Here is an 18,740-nt window from a genome sequence, read left to right as displayed (position 1 = left end):
ACTTCTGCTCCTCCGCCCCTGGGAGGGAAGCACTTTCCCGGCCTCTGTTGTCTTGCTCAATGCGAGCGGGTACCCGGATGTAGAGGCTAACTGCCAGGCGAAGCGACCAGAGAGCGAGCGAGGGCTCCGAAGTGCATGCGCAGTCGCTGTCCCTGCGCCCCCTTGCTCCCGGGCTTAGGCGTCTTGGCCGGCCGTTGGGCCCTGAGTCCGGGCGGGGCTGAAGGGGAGGCGCCTGGGCTGAGCCCACCCCGCTCTCCCTTGGGAGGTGAGTGGCTGGGGGCGGCGGAAGGGCCGGGGGTTGCAGGCCTCCCGGGACTGAGGGGAAAAGGCCCAAACGGAGACGAGCCAGGCTTGGGAAGAGGCCCGTCCAGCACCTCTTCATTGGCTTCGTCTGCTCAGGCCCTGAAGGCCCCGCAGAACAGCAAAATGGAAGCAGCCCAGGCAGCAATAAATGGGAAGACAGGTTGCGGGTGGGCTGGCAGGAAGATCGCCGGCAAATCAGTGCCGAGGGGCTGAGGGAGGGTGGCTGGGGTGGGGCGGGCAGCAGGAGGAAATAAGAGCCCGAGGGGCAAAAAGAGGAGTGCAAAACACGGGACACTCTCCTGTTGTTTCCTGCTGACGTGACTCACAGGACACGGAGCTGGTTTGGTTTATATATTCATTTACAAACCAGCACCCTGCCCTTCTAATGCCCATGCACCGTTTAGGGTGGCTAACAACTAGAACTACCACTAAATAAAATAAATCTCCCCAACCCCAACCGCAACCCCCCAAAAAATAACAAAACAAGCATTAAATACTTATTCATCTGATAAAGTAAGTGCCTGCCTAAACAGGAAGGTTTTTGCTCTATGGCGAAATGCTGTAAGAGAGGGGTACGGACAAAGAAGCCTCATCCCTTAATTTCCACCAACTGAGCCTCAACTGTAATGAAGCCACAAATGATCTAGTTTCTTACCAGAGAGTTGACAAGGAACTGGTAAGAGTGAGATGGGAAGATAGTGTGTGGTGGTGGTGTGGGGAGCGGTATGTCTCAAACAGCAGTGAGACAGGTGGGTCTGAAACTGTCGTAAACATTTTACAATATTGTGCAGAGAGCACCCGTCGCCAACCTGGCACCCTCCATATGTTCTGGGCTACCACTCCCATTAGCCTCAGCTAATGGGGCTATTGATGTGGGTCAGTGGCCTGCAGTGACATTTTTCATAGGGAACAGTTAGATTCCTGTGTTGCAGGGGGTTGGACTAGATGACCCTCATGGCCCTTTCAGACTCTATGATTCTAAGTTCTGTGAGTCCCTGCATATACCTTGCAACCAGTAGTGTGGGGATAACAATACTGGTCAGCCTTACAGGGTTGTTGCACTAATAATAATAATAATAATTTTATTGTTTAAACTTTGCTCATCTGGCTGAGTTTCCCCAGCCACTCTGGGTAGCTTGCAGCATATATAAAAACACAGTAAACATAAACTAGGCTAGTCCCACTAGTCCAAGGAGCGGATGCCCCATATATAAGTTGTAGTCCAAAACATCTGCTGAGTATCTGATCGATGGAGGCTGCACTCTGCTATGAAAGTTAGAAGTGTGTGCAAGGGGTGGGGGGTTGAGACAAGAGTCTCCATAGGCCCTACTCCAGAGCTTTCCAAACTTTTCAAGTTGGTGACACATTTTTTGGACATGCATCATTTCATGACACAGTAATTCAGTTTTACTAGCAAATTGGAGGTTAAATCAACCCATTCCAGCCCCAAGAGGAGTGCAGGGGAGCATTTGTGCGACATTCGTACACACTGCAGGTGACACACAAACGTGTTGCGACACACAGTTTGGAAAACTCTGCCCTACTCCATCTAATCCAAGCTCCTTTGCAGGTAATGTGGTTTGGGAAGGCCTCCCAGCTCAATTTCTGTTTCTGCAGGTGGTTATGTCAGCTGAGGCCACGGCAGACCAGGTCCCACCCCTGGAGAATTGTGCCCCGCTAGTCCCAATCCAGCAGCGACGGGATGGCAGCGGAGGGGTAGCCGGTGTAACCTTTGATCTCAAACCCCTTAACCCTAGCAGCAAGTATGTCAAGCTGAACGTGGGAGGGTCACTGCATTACACCACAGTGCAAACCCTCACCAAGCAAGACACCATGCTGAAGGCTATGTTCAGTGGCAGGATGGAGGTGCTCACAGATAGTGAAGGTAAGTGTCCTGGCATCACACAGTCTGTTTCCCCACTCAACCCTTCTCCCAATCCAGGTTTCCTGCTCAGCTGAGATTATATGGTATAGTAAAATAAATAAGTTTTAATACTTTTTGGACCAAAAGCCCCCAAAGCCATGAACAGCACTACTGCATATTACAAAAGAAATCTATAGGAAAAGTGCAAAGCATTAGATCAATCAAAGTGATTTTTTAAAATAGCATGAAAATTCAATCAAGAATATAAATTATGTAATAGGAACTAGTTACGAATAAGTGTGGCACTTTGGAGGTGACAGAAATCTGTCATTCTGTATGGCTTCTTTGCAGACGCAAAGAAATTGTCAGAACTACCTTACACCTGCTTCTGATAGGATGAACAGTGAACCCCGGGGGGAATTCAGGTTAATATTTTTTAAAGATATGAGCAGCTTTCTAATCAAAGACAATTTTTTGATAACTTGGTATCAAGGATGTGTTACATTTTGTTTGTGAGATAAAATATCCTAAATTTCCTCAAGGACCTATCCTAAATACCTTGAGGACCACCTCCTTCCATATGAACCTACCCAGACCCGGAGAGCATCCTTTGAGGCCCTTCTTTGTGTGCCTCCTCCATGAGAGGTCTGCAGGGTGGCAACACGAGAGCAGGCCTTTTCTGCAGTGGCTCCCCATTTGTGAAATCCTGTCCCCAGGGAGGTTCGCCTGTTGCCTTCATTATATACCTTTAGGTGCCAGGCAGAAACGTTGCTTTTTAACCAGGCCTTTGGTTGACTGACATTCAGTGTCCCTTTAAAATGTGTAGGTGGGGTTATTGGGTTGCTACTGCTTTTATTTTGATTATGTATTCTGTGTTTCTATATCATGATTTTATCCTGTGAACTGCCCTGAAACTAGCGGGTATAGGGCGGTATACAAATTAAATAGAAAATAACATAAAATATTGTAGCTTCATTAGCAAAATTATATACAAAGACAGCAATGTTTGGATTTCCCTCTAAATGTTTTAAAGTGTTCTCCAGAACTTTTAATTTTATGCGCAAGAGATCCTTCTCTCCTGGTCTCTGCTTCTGCCCCCCAAAGACCTTTTGTTCAGAGACTAAAATTCTGTTCTTCCTTTCCAGGCTGGATCTTGATTGACCGAAGTGGGCGCCATTTTGGAACCATCCTGAACTACTTGCGCGATGGCTCTGTGTCTCTCCCTGAATCCCAGCGGGAGCTGGAGGAAGTGCTATCTGAGGCCCGGTACTACTTGATCCAAGGCTTGGTTGAGGACTGTCAGCTTGCCCTGCAGGTGAGCTGGTCACCTGCTGAGCAGTTAGGAGGCAGGCAGACTCCTCTGAGCCTCAAGCAGTTTGAAGGAACTGGGGAGACGAAGAGGTGAGTTAGCAAGGCCCACTTGCCTTAGCCTGATTTGGACGACCTGCTACTTGGCCTCTCCCTCTCAGAACTGTCTCCCGCAGTGATTGTTCCATCTGGTGGTTGTAACCATCATGCAACATTATCTAAAAACTGATTCCCCAATCTGCATATTTTTCTTCTTCCTCCCCATCCTTCCACCCTTATTTTGTTACATGTGTTAAATAAACTGTATGTCATTTGTTTTAATTTATAAACTTCCATGAGTGCACTGGTAAAAAGGCAGTACATAAGTGTGGTATGTTCGTAATATGTGGCATGTTCTAGGGCTTCTAATAAGGTTGTAATATATGTGTATGTATCTTTTTCTGCCTAGCAAAAGAGTGAGGCCTATGACCCCCTCTGCCATATCCCCATGGTGACCTCTCCCAAGGAGGAGCAGCAGATCATCTCAAGCTGTTCCAAGGTAAAGAGGCTGTGAAGTCACATAAGGCTCAAGTCCAAGAAGATCATGTAGATTTGCGCCATTTTAGACTGCTTGACTCAGATGTCTTCTTGCTTGTTTAGGGCCATGAGGTGATACTCATGAGTGCAGATGGCATCTGCCCCCATTAGTGAAGTCCTAAGTTGCAAAGCTTCTTAGCCTTCTAGCTAAAATCAAGCACTGCCTACTATAAGATGTACGTTGGAACTCCAGTCTCATGACCCATTCAAGTCATGAAGACTTGCCATGTGACACAGTTTAACACATGGAAATATTTTAGCACCTTCCACATTGTTGACACAGCATAAAATGGGTCTGATGTGAACACACACATACCAGAAGTTAGAACATATATGAACATTTCATGAAATCACTGTAGCTCGGCCAATGGCAAAGGTGACAGTTTCTCTTATGCAGGTTAAAAAGATAGTTTCCACCATATTTATCCTTCTTTTCCTCCTTTCTTAGCCTGTGGTGAAATTGCTGCATAACCGAAGTAATAACAAGTATTCATATACAAGGTAAGATGCAACACACACACCCAACTGCTGGAATTGGGCGTAACTTGGTATTGTTTCTTGACTCCCATGTCGCCCATTCTTGACTCCCACCTCCTGGCTAATAGAGGTGTCTTAAGAGAGATCACACCACCATTTCTTCCTTTCCCTCCCCTCCAGTAACTCCGATGACAACTTGCTGAAGAATATCGAACTGTTTGACAAGCTGGCTCTGCGGTTCAATGGCCGAGTACTCTTCATCAAAGATGTTCTTGGGGATGAAATCTGCTGCTGGTCGTTTTATGGGCAGGGCCGCAAGATTGCCGAAGTCTGCTGCACCTCCATTGTATATGCCACCGAGAAGAAGCAGACCAAGGTAATGTGCAGACCCCTGAGCTTCAGATAGGAGCTTTCCCCTTCAGGATAAATTGTACTTGCTCTCCAATATGTCTGATCTTGCTCCTTCCCTCCCTCCCTCCATGGTGTCTGCCCGAAAAAGGCTACTGCCAACCAGCAAAGCAGAAACAAACAAGGAAGTAAGGAAGTTGACTGTTTGGATAAGTGAATGTCCTTTATGTGCTGATAAGTGAATTTTGGGATAGCAAGCGTGTAGATCGCAGAACCTGTGTGTACTGCTTTTCAGGCAAACATCACATATTTTCTTTGAAAAAAACAATATAAATTAAAACTATATCATAAAGCAATAAAGAGAGAGCCACAGGGAAGAAAACTTTTCGAAAGCAAGGCATCTCCTTCCTTCAGGGCATGGTGGTCCTTAGGTAGCCCTCTGGTGGCATTTGGGGGAGGGAGTGGAGGGAGTGGTCCCATACATGGGAGAACAGAACCTGAGGGGAGGAAGAGTTTTTCCCCTAGGCCACTCAAATGACTCTTTAGATAAACTGCTACTTCAGGTCAACTCTCCCAGTTCCATTTCTTCCCACCTAGCAAAACTGCAGCCCTGCTTACATTTTTATGCATCAAGGAGTTCAGAGCAGCTGTCGAGTTTTAGCCTTGCACTATGTGAGTTAAGTTAAACTGGAAAAAACTGTAAAGCTCAAGTTCACCAAGCAAGGATTTGAACCCAGGATTCCATATTGAAACCAAACACTTGCACCACACTGTGGACAGAACTGGTGTTGCTCAGTATGCTCTTGCTTTGCTGCCCCCATGTGCACAGGTGGAGTTCCCAGAGGCACGGATCTTTGAGGAAACCCTGAACATCCTGATCTACGAGACGCCACGAGTGCCAGACAAGGCCCTCCTGGAGGCAACAGGTGGGGTGGCAGGTGGGGGTGGAGGCCCCCTCCGTGCAGGTGACGACGAAGATGGGCGGGAGCACCGTGTCCGGCGCATACATGTCCGTAGGCACATCATGCATGATGAACGTCCTCACGGCCACCAAGCTGTTTTCAAAGACTGATCCCGCCTCGCTCGCAATGTCCTCATTACTCCATCCATTTAGTGCCAAAGGAGGACCTGTTTTCTCCTTTTGATCTTTCACCTCAAGGTCTTCTCATTGATGTTTGCATCCTTTTCTAACCTCTCTCTCCCTCTGGGCTGCTTTTCTGCCCTCTTGCTATCCCTTGACTTTATTAAGCCCTCCTTTTTATTGTGACAATTGACCTTTTGGTCTGCCCCTTCATTTTACTGGCATGCTCTTTCCAGCTGTTAATTTCCCCTAATGCTTCAGTCTTAAACACCCGACTTCCCACTTCCCCTCACCACCCCACCCGTCTCATAATCTGCAAGACACCGCTGAAACCCGGTTTGTGGTCCTTTATTCAAAACCTCTTGACCCTGAACCTTTCCAACCTGAGACCGACTGACTCTTAACTGTCCTCTAAATTAGGCTCCATGGAACAACAACATTATAACTGAGAGAGCTATATGTGAGCAAAGCATATGAATCAGGGGAGCCTACATTCCATCTCAGCTTAATACTGGGCCTCTGGTGACTTCCATTTTGTAACACTGTTATTGGCCTTTTTCAAAGGTCACAGACGAGGTGCTACCTAGACAGGGGTGTGTCAGTTCTTACATAATTACCAATTTTGATCTCTCCATTCTGGGGTCTTCTGCCCTTTGCTTTATGGTACATAGTTGTTTTTTTATTGGGTCAACCCCCAACCCACCCTTGGTTTCTCTTCACCTACTTTTAACTTCTCTGTTGAAGAAACTGCCTGAATTTAAGAGAAGGCATAAATTGTTCAGACAAAAACGGGCTACACTCCGTTTATAATTTTTGATAATGGCATTGACATAACCGGGATTATACAACATATTTATTAGTGTCTTTTTTCTGGAATAATTTCGACTACATTTAGCCTCCTGTGAGCAAAGGAGATTAAATCCAGTGTCAATCAGCCACTTAAAAAATTCATGCATACAAACTTGGCACCTTTAACCTTTGCATTAGAGCAGGAGGTAACAGTCATGAAATTGGTTCGTATTACTTATTGTCCTTCTGGGAAAGATGTCAGTCAGATAACAGCTGCTATTTTAAATTTTTTTGTCTGGGTCAAAAACACAGTTTGACTGTCTCCTTAAGTGTTGTGTGTCCTGGACCCTGATTCCATCCAAACTATTCTGTCCCACTTACCGGTACGACTTATATCAAAATATGTTAGATGCTTCAATCCCACACTTCATAGGCATCTACACACCATTACAAAACAGCGGAACATGGTCAAGTGACTCTCTTCAGACATAGATCTGTGTAGGTACAGAAGTCTTACTTCTTCCTGCAGAGTTTGAGCACTTGCACTCTGCTCCTGGAATGCCTTCACCCCCTTGTTTTCCATAAGGTTGGGCGGAGGGGGAATCAGGGGTCCTCCAGAATACATTGGCTTGCCAACTCCCATCAGCCCCAGCCAGCATAGCCAGTGATCAGGTTTGATGGAAGTTTTAGTCCATCCATAACTGGAGGGCCACCATTTCCCCATCCTGCCACAGGGATGTCGCTTCATACAAACTTCAGCAAAGTGTAATATGGGACATTTCAACAGCCCTTTCAGTCAACTGTCTCATGGAACAGGGTTTGGATATTAATGGTGGTGGATGGAGAGGGAGGGTGAAATTGCATTCTGTAAATGCAATCTGGTGCAGGTAACTTTACTGGAGAGAAGGTATTATTTTCCTCCATTCTTCTTTTCCCATCTCTATATCCTCCCCTCCCTGGAGGAGGTAACTTTCTTGAATTAATTATTGTAATTTTTTGTATTTGCATAATTTATTTTAAAAATGTTTTTTTCTATTAAATTATTGTAATAAAGGTACCTGCTTAAAAGTGGGGAAGTTTCCTGGTGTGTGTGTGTGTGTGGATAAGGATCTGTATCTCCAGGGCTTTTCCATGCCTAGACAGGCACATTTCCCAAAGAATATTAGTGACTTTAGTGAGCTGGATCATCCTTTTTTCTAACCCAGGGGGTTGTGTTTATTGGACAATTACAATTGTTAAAGAGGAAGGAGTTTTTGGCATAGTTGGCAGCACATGTGTGAAATCTTACCTTGTTAACACTTGGGCAGCTTCCCTGTTCATCTGCTGCCTGTGGCTTGCTCCAGTAGTGGAAGAAAATAAGGTGAGCGTCCTTCTGGATTTTTAGGAACCTAAAATTTAAGGTGGGTGCAAGTTTTCTCAAATTCTCCCCTTCTGGATTGTAGCAATGGAGAGCATTTCAGCAGTCTGGTGGATGCCTTGGATTTTGTGAAGAGAGATGCCTATGGGGAAGGGGATCTGTATGTTGAGTGCCTCAGGCCAGAGGAAATGGAAGATCTACTGACATTATCCAGACTGCTGGTATTTAATTGGAGAACATTATAGTATGCCTGTCTATCTATAATAGTATGCCTTGATTCATACTAGTTGATGGCAGCTGCTCCCGTAACTGGGGCCTTGGAGAAGAAGCAGAAGGGCTGGGCAGGCTTGAGGGGCTACAATGCAGTGGCTGGATGAGTGTTTTAATTTTAAGAAACCATATTTTGGGAACTTGGTATTCCTGCTTCCATATCTTGGTAGTTTCCTATCTCGTCTCGTACCCAGGGAAGAAGAGTCAGGCAGAGCTACATTGCTAGTATAGATTCCCATACTAGGATTAAACAAAGGCTTTGGCCCATTCAGAGCAGAACCCATTGTTTACAATGTATCTCAATCTAATAGGCAGCTGAGCCTTACACTAGTTTCTGCATTTTAACTGCATCCTCCTGTGCAAGAACATCTTATGTAGCTTCCTTCCCTGTGCAGCTGATTCTTCCAAATATAAGCAGCTATGATACAAAAACTTAATCCTCAACAATGATCTACACCTTTCAAGTTGTCAAGGGTTAAAGTAGCAAAACCATATTGGCCTTGAGGGAATGAAGTTAACAAACCTTAGATTACTATGCTGGAAATTAGTCTTCTCTCAGCTGCAATTAGGCTGTACTTAGGTTTGTTAATAGCAATTGCCCAACAGTATAAAAAACTGAAACAAAGTTTACAAAATGACCCGATGCCTACCCTAGTAGTGCTGCACAGTATCTCTGCAGGGTGTTTTTTTTTTGTATTAATGTATTATTATTTAAACATGAAATACCTAGTGTTGCAGTTAAGTGATGATAAACTTTTAACCCTTATAGGTACACTGTAGTTTGCATGTTTGCAATCAATCTGCAAACAATTTCTACATATTTTTTATATATAAAAGCAAGCCCCACTGAGCTCTATGTGAGTCACCACCAAGTATATTATTTATGATGGTATTTAAAGTATTTTTACCCTACCCTTCAGCCGACCAAGGCACCCAAAGCAGTTTACAGTAATGAGTAATATGGTCCCCTCCTTTACAATCTAAAACACCTGACAAAAAGAAACGAGATTGGAAGGTGGGGAGCATTAGGGCTGCGATCCTGACTTGGAGTAAGCCCCACTGAATTTAATGGCGCTTACTTCTGAGCAGACATGGCAGGGTTTGCAGCTTTAGTTGCGAAATCCTTACAGCTGCGAAATCCTAGGACTGAGCGGGGCCGAAGCAAGAGTCCTGCGGCTGCTACTCACTTTGGTTTATGGATGGGGCCAGGTAGGTCTCACCCTTTCCAAAATGTTCTTCGAGGGCGGCACGGGGAGCAGCCTATATGTGAGAAAACATATACAATTATATGACAGGGGGTGGGAAAGCACACTGCTTTTAAGCTCCACAAGAAAAACGCAACCAACACAGTTGTACGAAAGAAAGTGGGTGGGTCAAAGGAGTGGAGAAGCAAAGCAAATAAGAGGGAGGAGGGGGAAAAAGCAACTCCCTCTGGTCACGTGATAGACGAAGCGGTCACATGACAGAGGGCGGGTCACGCGGCACGGTTACCTCCCCGGAAGCTACGGCGCTTTGAGGATCAGGTGACCAGAGGAGGCCAAAGGGGGGAACCGGTCACGTGGCGGGGGCTGGCTGGGTGAATGTGCCGGGCGGGCTTGGCTGTATCGCCTGGGCCTGAGGAAGGTGAAGGGAGGAGAGCGAGGCTGGAGCGCAGGGGGGCCGCCTTGTAGTTGGGGGGCAGCCGGCCAGAGGCAAAGCGGGCAGCTGGGGCTCGGGGCGGAAGCGACGGGGCTCCTTGAGTCAGGGCCTTCCTGGGGAGGTTCTCTTTTTTTTAATTTAAAAAAAGGAAAAAGGATCCCCCTTCAGGCGGAGGGTTCCTGGCTGTGATTTTGAGAGCGTCAGGCTGGGCCTAGAGTTATCTGAGCTCTGACGAAACAAGGGCCCCAATTGACGGAACCGGGAAAGGGAGGCCGAAAAGGTTGGAAAAGGCTGCGGAGGAAGTTTGCGACCCCCAAAAGCGGGGGCGGTAGATCTGGGCTGGTGGGCTTTTGTTTTTTTAAAAAAGCAAAGACTACCGGGAAGCAAAGCTGTTAGCAAAGGTTGCGGGGTGGGTGGGAGTCGCCTCGAGTGTGGGGGTGTAAGCAAGGGAAAAGGCTTTTTTTGCTGCTCGTAAGGAAGAAAGCTTCTGTTACGGTTGTAGGGAGGTGCCGCGTTTGGGGCTGGATCCTTGGGTTGGTTGGTTTTTCAGCCGAGAAGCGCTAACTGGGGTGGGTGGGGTACCGTAGGGCAGACAGACAGCTAAAACGGAAAACGAGGGGGCAACTTCCTCCCGAAGTTTTATACAGGTGTTTGTATACAGCGTAGGGTGTTGAAGCCTAAGTTGCAGAGGTGGGAAAGAGTGTAGGTACAAATAGAAGTAGTTTCCTTTGGTCCTTTAAGCTGCTGTAGCATTTCAGAAGTTGGGGAGCTCTGCGGGGTACCTGGCAACTTTCTCTGCCACCGAGGTGACTTTTGCTGCTACAAGAGAGTGAATAGCTTTCAGGCACAGGCTACTAATTTGCAGTGCAGGGAAACAGAGGAAGAGTAGAGTCACTGGGCACGCTGTGGTGTTTTGCTTGAAAAGGAGGCTGAGAGCAAGACTGTAGTCGGGACTCTGGGGTTTAAAAATACCTTCCACATCCTCGAAGCTCTATTGCTGTTGAGATCTGCATCACACACAGTCAGAGGCCATGCAGAAGGAGGAGCTGGGAATGGATGAAAATCGCAATCCAGAGGAGGAGCTGCGTCTCCTTGGTGGAAAGAAGGAAAAATGCCACAACCTCAGCAACCGCATCCGGACAGGTAACTTAAACTGCATCCAGTATTCTATCTTCTAAGTCACTTTTACGAAGTCACCTCTGGTCCTCCAGAAGATGTTGGACTCCAACTCCCATGAACACTAAGCCAGCATGACCATTGGTCAGGGATGATGAAAGTTGTAGCCTAGCAACATCTGGAGAGCCACAAGTTCCCCAGCCCTTCACCATCGCCAACTCAAGACTGGCTACTAAAAACCCAGCTTCTTGAGCACCCAGAGCTTTGGTGTTGGTGCTTAGCATTTTGAAATATTTCCTTTAGTTCCCAAAGACCTCAGCTGATCCGTTCCCTTATCAATCCATTCACACACACCCCAAACTCCTTCATGCATCTGTTATCCATTTAGTCCAAAACTAAACTGAACTCCTGGGACAAGCATGCTTTTTTCACCACTAGAATGCATCCTTATTTCAATTTCCTTTACCTCAGCCCTAGTGTCTACCTGATTTGTGGAGCTGTGAACCCCCATCCCCCAAGCTAAGTTTCCTGCTCCCCCCCCCAAAAAAAATATTCGGACAGCCCATGTTGGGAATCCTACCCTAAACCATCAGCTGCTGCATCTCCACAGAATCATGCAGACCTGCCCCTTACCTGGTAAATCTCAACTTACTGGATCACACTCCCTTCCCAGAGTTTCAGTTTCCTTTTCCTTACTGGGGTGGGTCCTATTTGGTTATTAATTCAGTGGCTCTGGTTTGATTAACTGCCTTTTGTAACATGCATCTAAGTTCTAGCTATCCTTAATGCATCTAAATGTTGAAAATAAAACCTTCTTTCTGTCACGCAGGGGGTGGAGCAGAGCTGGGCTACAGGCCAAGCCAGGTCTCCAGAGAAGGTGTGTTGTACTGAACTGGGATTGGGCTTTCCCCTTTTCCTTTCTGTCATGCTTTTTCTGCATGTTTTTCTGTTCCAGAGGTGGCTGCACCTCAGTGCTGGGTGAGATACATTCATCCTGAGAACCTAGAGCCCTGAATGCCCACCCTCTATGCTCCCCATCTTCTCTTCCCTGTTGAAAAGATGTGGAGAAGAAGTGATTACAGTATCTGCCACCGTGCTTCTTTACTAGATACCCATTTGGAAAAAGTAGCATGTTCTTCATATCCTTTTCCTCCTCCTGTTACACTCCTGGAGTATACTTAGGAGAGGAATGAAGGCCTACAGATGGGGAAACAATGACTCTTTAATTCTCTGGGCAGCAAAGCCAGAGCTCAGTGGCTTACAGGATGGGATCCTAGAATTATTGGGAAAGGCTTTGAGGAAACTGAAATTGGTTAGGGCTTGAGAGAAGGGATCTCATAGGTTTGAGTTCTTCAGCATAAACACCTCTGGTTACGTCCCGTCCCCCTTTTGCTCATCACAATGTAGAGAAGCTTGGAAACCTGAAGACAGAATGTTTTGAATGCTAAATAACCAGAAAAGTGGGGAGTGGGCTAAACCAACCTCAGAAGTGGTATTTTCATATGATCTTCTGATGTTGCTGAACTACAACTTCCATCAGCCCCTGTCAGTATGGCCATAAAGATGCAAAATGTGGTTCAGCAGTTTCTGGAGGGCAAAAGGTGCCTTGTACTTGTCTTAGAGTTTATAATTCATTAATAAATATCAGAAGACAGAAGAGGAATCCCCCCCCCCAATTTTATTGACTAAAGATCACAGTTTTGGAATTGACTGAGTTAGCAGCACGGACAGGGGTTTTGAAATTACTTAATTGATGTGAAGATTTTAGCCACCTGCACACCCCAGATAAACGACCTCAAAGGTATTTTAACCCCATGGGCATCTTCTGCCTTATCTATGACCTGTTGACCCCAAATTGAGAGAGGTGAATGTGTCTGCATTCCAGAGAAATGAAAGCCAGAAATATGTTCAAATATTTGGGTGTCATATTTAAGCACCTTTTAATCCCCCAACTTTCTTACCAAATCTCCAAACACTAACTGAGCAGTCTTTGGTATTTTGGGAGGGTCGGAATGAACTGCGCTGAGGCACCGTTTTTGTTGATAGTGCACTTGACAAGAGTTAACATAAGCTCCCCACCTGCCAAAATAAAAAATGGGGTTGCTGCTCTGAGGTGCTTACATTCTAGGTGTGTGAGGTGACAAAGGGACGTGAGACAGGCATGGTCTTCACCCTTTCTCTTCTTCCTCTTCAGGTGCCTGGGAGTCCAACGGGTATACTGCTCCCTCTGAGATAGCTGACGAACCCAGTGTTCCCCTGAGCCCTTCCAACAGCCTCAACATCCGCAATCTCCAGTTGTCTGAGCGGGACCCTCCTGTTGTCCACCATCCCCACCGCTACCCTCATCGCTTTTACCATGCCCGCCCCTTCCATGCTACAGCATACCGCAAGACCTACCGAGGCAGCCCCTCAGACCGCAAGGAATGGGGACCTAGCACAAACGGCCATCACTGTGCTCCTGAGAGCATCTCCAACGGGCGGTGGCAGCACCGGCGCCGCGGCTATTCCGACCCACCCTCCCCGTCGTCGTCTCCCGAATCCGAACGAGGCAGCACCGTCAAAGCCAGTGAGAAGCCTGCCGCCACATCTAATGCCGCCAACACAGCCAACGAGGATTCCGGGAAGGAAACATGGTCGCTCTTCCGGCCACTTCCCGCTTTCCCTGTCGATAGCAGCAGTGCCCGGATCATCCCCAAGATCTCTTATGCCAGCAAGCTGAAAGAGAACCTGGATCAACCGGGGAAAGCCTGCCATGTTCCTGCCTCAGCCGTCCGCACCACCAATAGCCTCCCCAACTGTGTCTTGGCGCCACCCCCAAGTAGCCCCCCGCCGTCTGACAGCAGTCGGCGACAGCACCTGGGAGCCATCTTTCAGAATGAGTGGGGCCTCTCCTTTATCAACGAGCCGGGGGCTGGGCATGGAGGGGGTGGCGGGACGGCACCAGACGTGGATGAACGAGATGCAGATGCTGGAGCATCCTGGGAGAAAATGGAAGTTAGCGACTGGCAGGCTGCAAAAAATTACCATCTGGACGGTAAGGTGCTGGAAGGAGCCCAGTCATTGGGCATGAGGGAAAGAGAGGAGAACCAAAGCATGTGTGTTGAGGCTTGGGAGCTGTCCCATAGGTAGCTGAACATAGTCAGGAGAGAAGGGATGGAGGACACAAGGAAATGCTTCATTTGGAAAGCTAGGGATCTTTGTGAAGATGGTGAGTGAAGGGGCAGTGACACAGCACAAAGACGTTTGCAGTTCATGAAAGTGGAGAGGTGTTGGGTAGTATTGGCTGTCAGAAGAAATAAAGGACAATCTTTTCACTGCTCTGAGGTTGAATTCTATTATAGTTTACATTTGCTCCACAAACTAGGGCATGAATTACTTGGGTAGAAGATGATCAAACAGCCTGTCCCTACCTTTTCTGATTACTTTATCAGCTATTGTTTTTAGAAGGCTAAAGAGAGGCCCTGGTTGGGCTAAAGAGGTAGTTATAGATAGATATCATTTAGCTTCCTCATAATTTTAAGCATTGCTCCAGATAGCACAGATTCTCACATCCAGTTTTATGCAGCTTGGGGAAAGGTTTGGATGGGCATATGACCTTCAGTGCACTGAGACCCCAACTTTTCTCAGTGTGGCTGAACTTTCGGGGCATCGTCTTGAGAAGTCAGCAGCTTCAGCTGTGCTGGAGGGTCTTAGGGCACTGGGGCTTATTTACAAACAGTGCTTGGCTTCTTCTAATTTCCCTTTTCCCCCTTCTAATACAGAGTGGAGACATATATGGGAGCTACACAGTCAAGGTAAGCAAATGGAGGTGCCTGGGCCTAAATCAGTGGCTTCATAAATATGACCTTTGGGGCTCAACAGTGGGCTGGATAGCTTCATGTTAAAGGGGGTATGAAGATTTGCAGTAATGTACAACAATGTGAAGTGGAGGGGAGCAGATGTTGGACAGGGATGTGACTCTAAGAACCGTGGGTGCGTAATTCATACTTCCCAATCTTTGCCATATATTCAGTTGCGTCTCCCTCTCTACTGTACCACACATGCAAAAAACAAACAAAAACCCACAAATTTAATCTGACCACTCGTATTTTGAAAAAATCCAGCCTTTTGTGAGGATTGCTTTCAGAAGCTGAGGGGCACTGATTCTACATTTTAATACTGTGTCTTTTCGTGGTTTGCTTTTTAATGTTGTGCCCTAGGTGTGCTTGAGTGCATGTGCTCCATAGCTTTGAAGCCCTGACTGGTAGGAGGTGCTGGCTTTTGATCATCTAACACAAGTTTAAAATTACACTTTGAAAATGCTTCTGACCCCACATCATTGCCTGGAGAACTCGAGACAGTGACACTGAAGACAAGTGCCACTGCCAGCCTAGGCCCATGAGCCAGGCAAGTTTTCTATTCATGTAGTAGCAGGCAGGAGCAGGTAGATGCTGTCTGAAAAACTGGAGTAATTGGTTCTGTGCAGTACGGGAAAGTGAATAAACTGGGCCTTATGAAGTCGTGTGATGGGAGATAGGAAAGAGAAGTAGAGCTGCTGAAATCCACAACTATCTGATGTTGGATGTGGAGCTGCCTTAAACAATTCAACCAAATCACAAAAGAGCTGCGTATGTGGGAGCAGATTAATGAAGGGTCTGTTCTGTGGCCTACCACTGAGAATAGTAGGGGGGAGAGTGGGGTTTCGGGCAGAGAGGTGTGTGTGTGTGTGTGTGTGTGTGTGTGTGTGTATACACGTTATCTATGGCACATCTCCCTTCCAGACATTGTTCCTGTTGCCATCACTTTTTCTTTTTCCATCTAGATCCTAGCAGAGTGACGGTCTACACAGACACCTTCGATGGGAAGGGTTAACTTCAATAATTCCCAGGGGAAGCACCGCTAAGACATGAGGGGGGGGCACATGGGGAGAGGCAAGATGCCCACCCCCACCCCCCTTGAAGACTGGAGAAGCCCAAGCATCTTGAAAGGGGAAGCTCTGCCACCTGCCTACCTCCCTCCCTTTGCTGTTATAGCTCAAATTGTCTCAGTGGGGCTAACGCCTCACCTCTCTTTTTCTCTCTTGCTCTCTCTTTCTCTCTGATTTAATGCTCTGGTTTTTAATTTCTTCACATGGTTTTTAATTTCTCTGGATTCCCCTGAAAATAAAGGCAAAAAAAGAATTTATTTAAATTCACTTCTCTTGCCTTGTCAGTGTCTCATTATTCATCGCTACACAGGTGTGTTACCAGCATGGGGTAGGTAGTGATGTGGCTCAAGGCACTGAAAATGGTTTGGGTGGGAAATTATTTTAAGGGGTAGAGATGGAAAAACGTGAATGAATTTTTGAAAGCACAAAGGAGAAGCTTTGGGAGGTTTACCACAAGGAACTATTAATATATGGCTAAGAAATAGTTTTCTTTGTTTATCCACTGAAGAATTTATAAGCTGCATTCTCATAAGTATTGACAAGGTGGTAGACAACATACAAGATAAAACTGCCAAAGGCATCATGAAAAACATCAGTAAATACTGGTTGGTCATAAAGGGGGAAAAATGTGAAGGCCTGTCTATAAAGAGTTTTCAGAAGATGTCTTAAAGAAGGCAGGGGTGATTTCTACTGAAATTATGTGACTTGATTTAATAGAAATAAAATATTTGCTCAGTGCGTCTTCTGCCAGCATAGTGACGAGATTATGCTAAGCATAACTTTACTTCTAGGCATCTTTTAGAGGTACAGTGCTGATATACCTAAATGCTAATTAATGGTTCGATACTCTATATTTCTATTCTCATTTGCTGAGCTTCTAAGCTGGTTGCCACTGTAAAAAAGCTCACTTTTAAAAACAAGGTTGCCATCTTAAAAGCCAGTGAACTGATGTGGCCAATTTACTGAAGAGGAAAGCCTACAGAGCACAATGGGGCTTCTCAGTAAAGATGCTTAGTTGCAGTGGTAATGAGGAAGTGTGTGAAATAAATCCCCACCACAATTTATCATGAAAGCCAAAGGAAGGAGCCATCTGTGTCCTGTTGGGTAAGAGTGCAATGTTGATAGCCTTCACGGGGCAAAACATTTTCTTAGCCCAGCTGCTTTGTAGAAAAATACAGAAAGCTATGAGCCCAATCTCCCCCCGAAATGGTATTAAAATCAATGGGATAGGTCCAAGTAAACATCGCACGGTCTGAATTGCTTGCTTATTTGAACCTGAGCCTCCTTTTATACAAACCTGAGCCTGGGGTGCTTTGCAGTTACTCTTTTCTGAGCTTAAAAACACAAGTAGACAAGTAACGAAAAACGAGCCATATAACTTACTGTTCCTGACCTGCACTGGGGAGGGGGAGGAGAAAATGCGCTCTTTGTTGGTTTGCCTCTTTTAAAAGGCGAATATTTCATAAAGAGTTGACCTAAATGTAGCTAAAACCGTTTTTGACGATACAATATATTAATGATCTATAAATAAGTACTCTTTGCCCTCGACCAAAATGGCTCTCAAAGCTTCCAGTAGTTGTGGTAGCTCTATGCTCTTCGGAAGACTCTCCTCTATGGTTCCGAGCGGCCGTTATACGGGAAGCCGCGCGGCCTCCTCCCTTCCGAGGCCTAAGTCGATGACGTGATTTACAGTGTAGGGAGCGGCACTGTTTCTATGGCGGGAGGGTAGCGCGGGGCGCGTGCGCGCCTGCGCGTCACTCCAAAGCGCCCATTCGCCCGCGGATTGAGAGTGGCGCGCAGGAGTCTCGCCTGCGCCTGCGCGCGAGAGTAATACCCGATAGGATTCCTTTGCAGGAGTTAGGAAATGGGTGTGCGCAGCTGCCTCTTAAAGGGACAGAATCCTCGAGTAAAAGGGGAAGTCGCCTGAGCGCCAGCCTGGAGGGCAGTAGAGAACAGGACGGAGGTAAGATAAGGTTGCACCTTTCTTAACTGTGTGCCATTCTTGCATTTCTTCCCCCTGGGTCTGTTCTCCATCTGGTTATTCTCATCTAAATCCTTTTGTTCAGCTATCAGGTTGGCTTTTGGAAGAAAATACGCAAGGATTTACGTTTCGAAGAATGTAGCCCCTTGCGGGATAAAATAGGGGCTTTTTTGCCCTCGTTTGCTGCCTCACACCAAGTCAGCCCATTGGTCCATCTTGTATTGTTTACTCTGTCTGGCAGCTGCTCTCCAGGGTCTTTCTCAAGCTGAACGCTTCTCGCTGCATGGCCAGAGGTTGAACTTGCATTTTCTGAATGCAAAGTATTGACTTTGCCTCTGAACGATGGCACCTCTCAGTCAGGGAAAGTCACAATTGGTATCCTCTGCACGCCGCAATCCTTTGCATATATATGCCCAGAAGTGAGTCCCACAGTGGATCTTATTTCTTAGTAAGTATGCATGGAATTGCAACCTTGTGTGCATACATTGAGAAAGATTAATACACTCCCATATTTCTGGAGCTTAGACTATTTACAAGTGAATGCATTTTTTTTCTCAGTGCAGAGCTGAGAAAGAAGTTATATGTCTACCTTCCATGTGAAATACTGCATTTCTCCATTATCATTAATTATTCCTAAAGCACTTCATAGCAAGCAATCCTGGTTTTCAGTGCTCTTCTTGTCACTTTGGAAGTCAGTCAGCCACATCATTGTTTCTCACCATGCTT

At 46.4% G+C, this 18,740-nt stretch overlaps 2 protein-coding genes and 1 long non-coding RNA gene across 5 annotated transcripts in view; 2 read left to right on the top strand and 1 right to left on the bottom strand.

Annotated features, from left to right (window-relative positions):
• KCTD13 (potassium channel tetramerization domain containing 13) overlaps nt 1-7,817 on the top strand; it is a 34,756-nt gene extending 26,939 nt beyond the window's left edge. Inside the window, exons 1-7 of one of the 2 annotated variants that reach the window (XM_080977926.1) lie at nt 10-265; nt 1,921-2,188; nt 3,313-3,482; nt 3,924-4,013; nt 4,500-4,552; nt 4,709-4,904; nt 5,706-7,817. In XM_080977926.1, the coding sequence (XP_080834052.1) occupies nt 1,927-2,188; nt 3,313-3,482; nt 3,924-4,013; nt 4,500-4,552; nt 4,709-4,904; nt 5,706-5,948 (1,014 nt within the window). In that variant the 5' untranslated portion in view covers nt 10-265; nt 1,921-1,926 and the 3' untranslated portion in view covers nt 5,949-7,817. Of the gene's footprint in view, nt 1-9; nt 266-1,920; nt 2,189-3,312; nt 3,483-3,923; nt 4,014-4,499; nt 4,553-4,708; nt 4,905-5,705 lie in introns of those variants that run through there. The other variant, XM_080977927.1, reaches the window with a different exon arrangement.
• A 2,095-nt stretch (nt 7,818-9,912) lies between these two features.
• On the top strand, nt 9,913-16,300 carry LOC308461247 (uncharacterized protein). 2 transcript variants are annotated; one of them, XM_080977987.1, is made up of 5 exons: nt 9,913-11,154; nt 11,957-12,004; nt 13,322-14,161; nt 14,889-14,921; nt 15,929-16,300. In XM_080977987.1, exons 1-5 carry the CDS (start codon nt 11,043-11,045, stop codon nt 15,976-15,978), a joined length of 1,083 nt encoding a protein of 360 aa, XP_080834113.1. In that variant the 5' UTR covers nt 9,913-11,042; the 3' UTR covers nt 15,979-16,300. The 2 variants fall into 2 exon arrangements, with proteins under 2 accessions (XP_080834113.1, XP_080834114.1); XM_080977988.1 differs by lacking the exon at nt 11,957-12,004 and having other exon boundaries at nt 9,916-11,154.
• LOC308461248 lies at nt 16,221-18,727 on the bottom strand. The gene is made up of 2 exons (XR_013978849.1): nt 17,427-18,727; nt 16,221-16,262 (listed from the first exon to the last, which is right to left on the bottom strand). It is a non-coding gene; the product is annotated as an uncharacterized lncRNA (long non-coding RNA).
• Nucleotides 18,728-18,740: the final 13 nt, after the last annotated feature.

This window comes from Podarcis pityusensis (assembly GCF_964106645.2).
Source record: "Podarcis pityusensis genome assembly, chromosome: 13".
NCBI classification, from domain to species: Eukaryota; Metazoa; Chordata; class Lepidosauria; order Squamata; family Lacertidae; genus Podarcis; species Podarcis pityusensis.
This window is presented reverse-complemented; position numbering and strand designations above follow the sequence as displayed.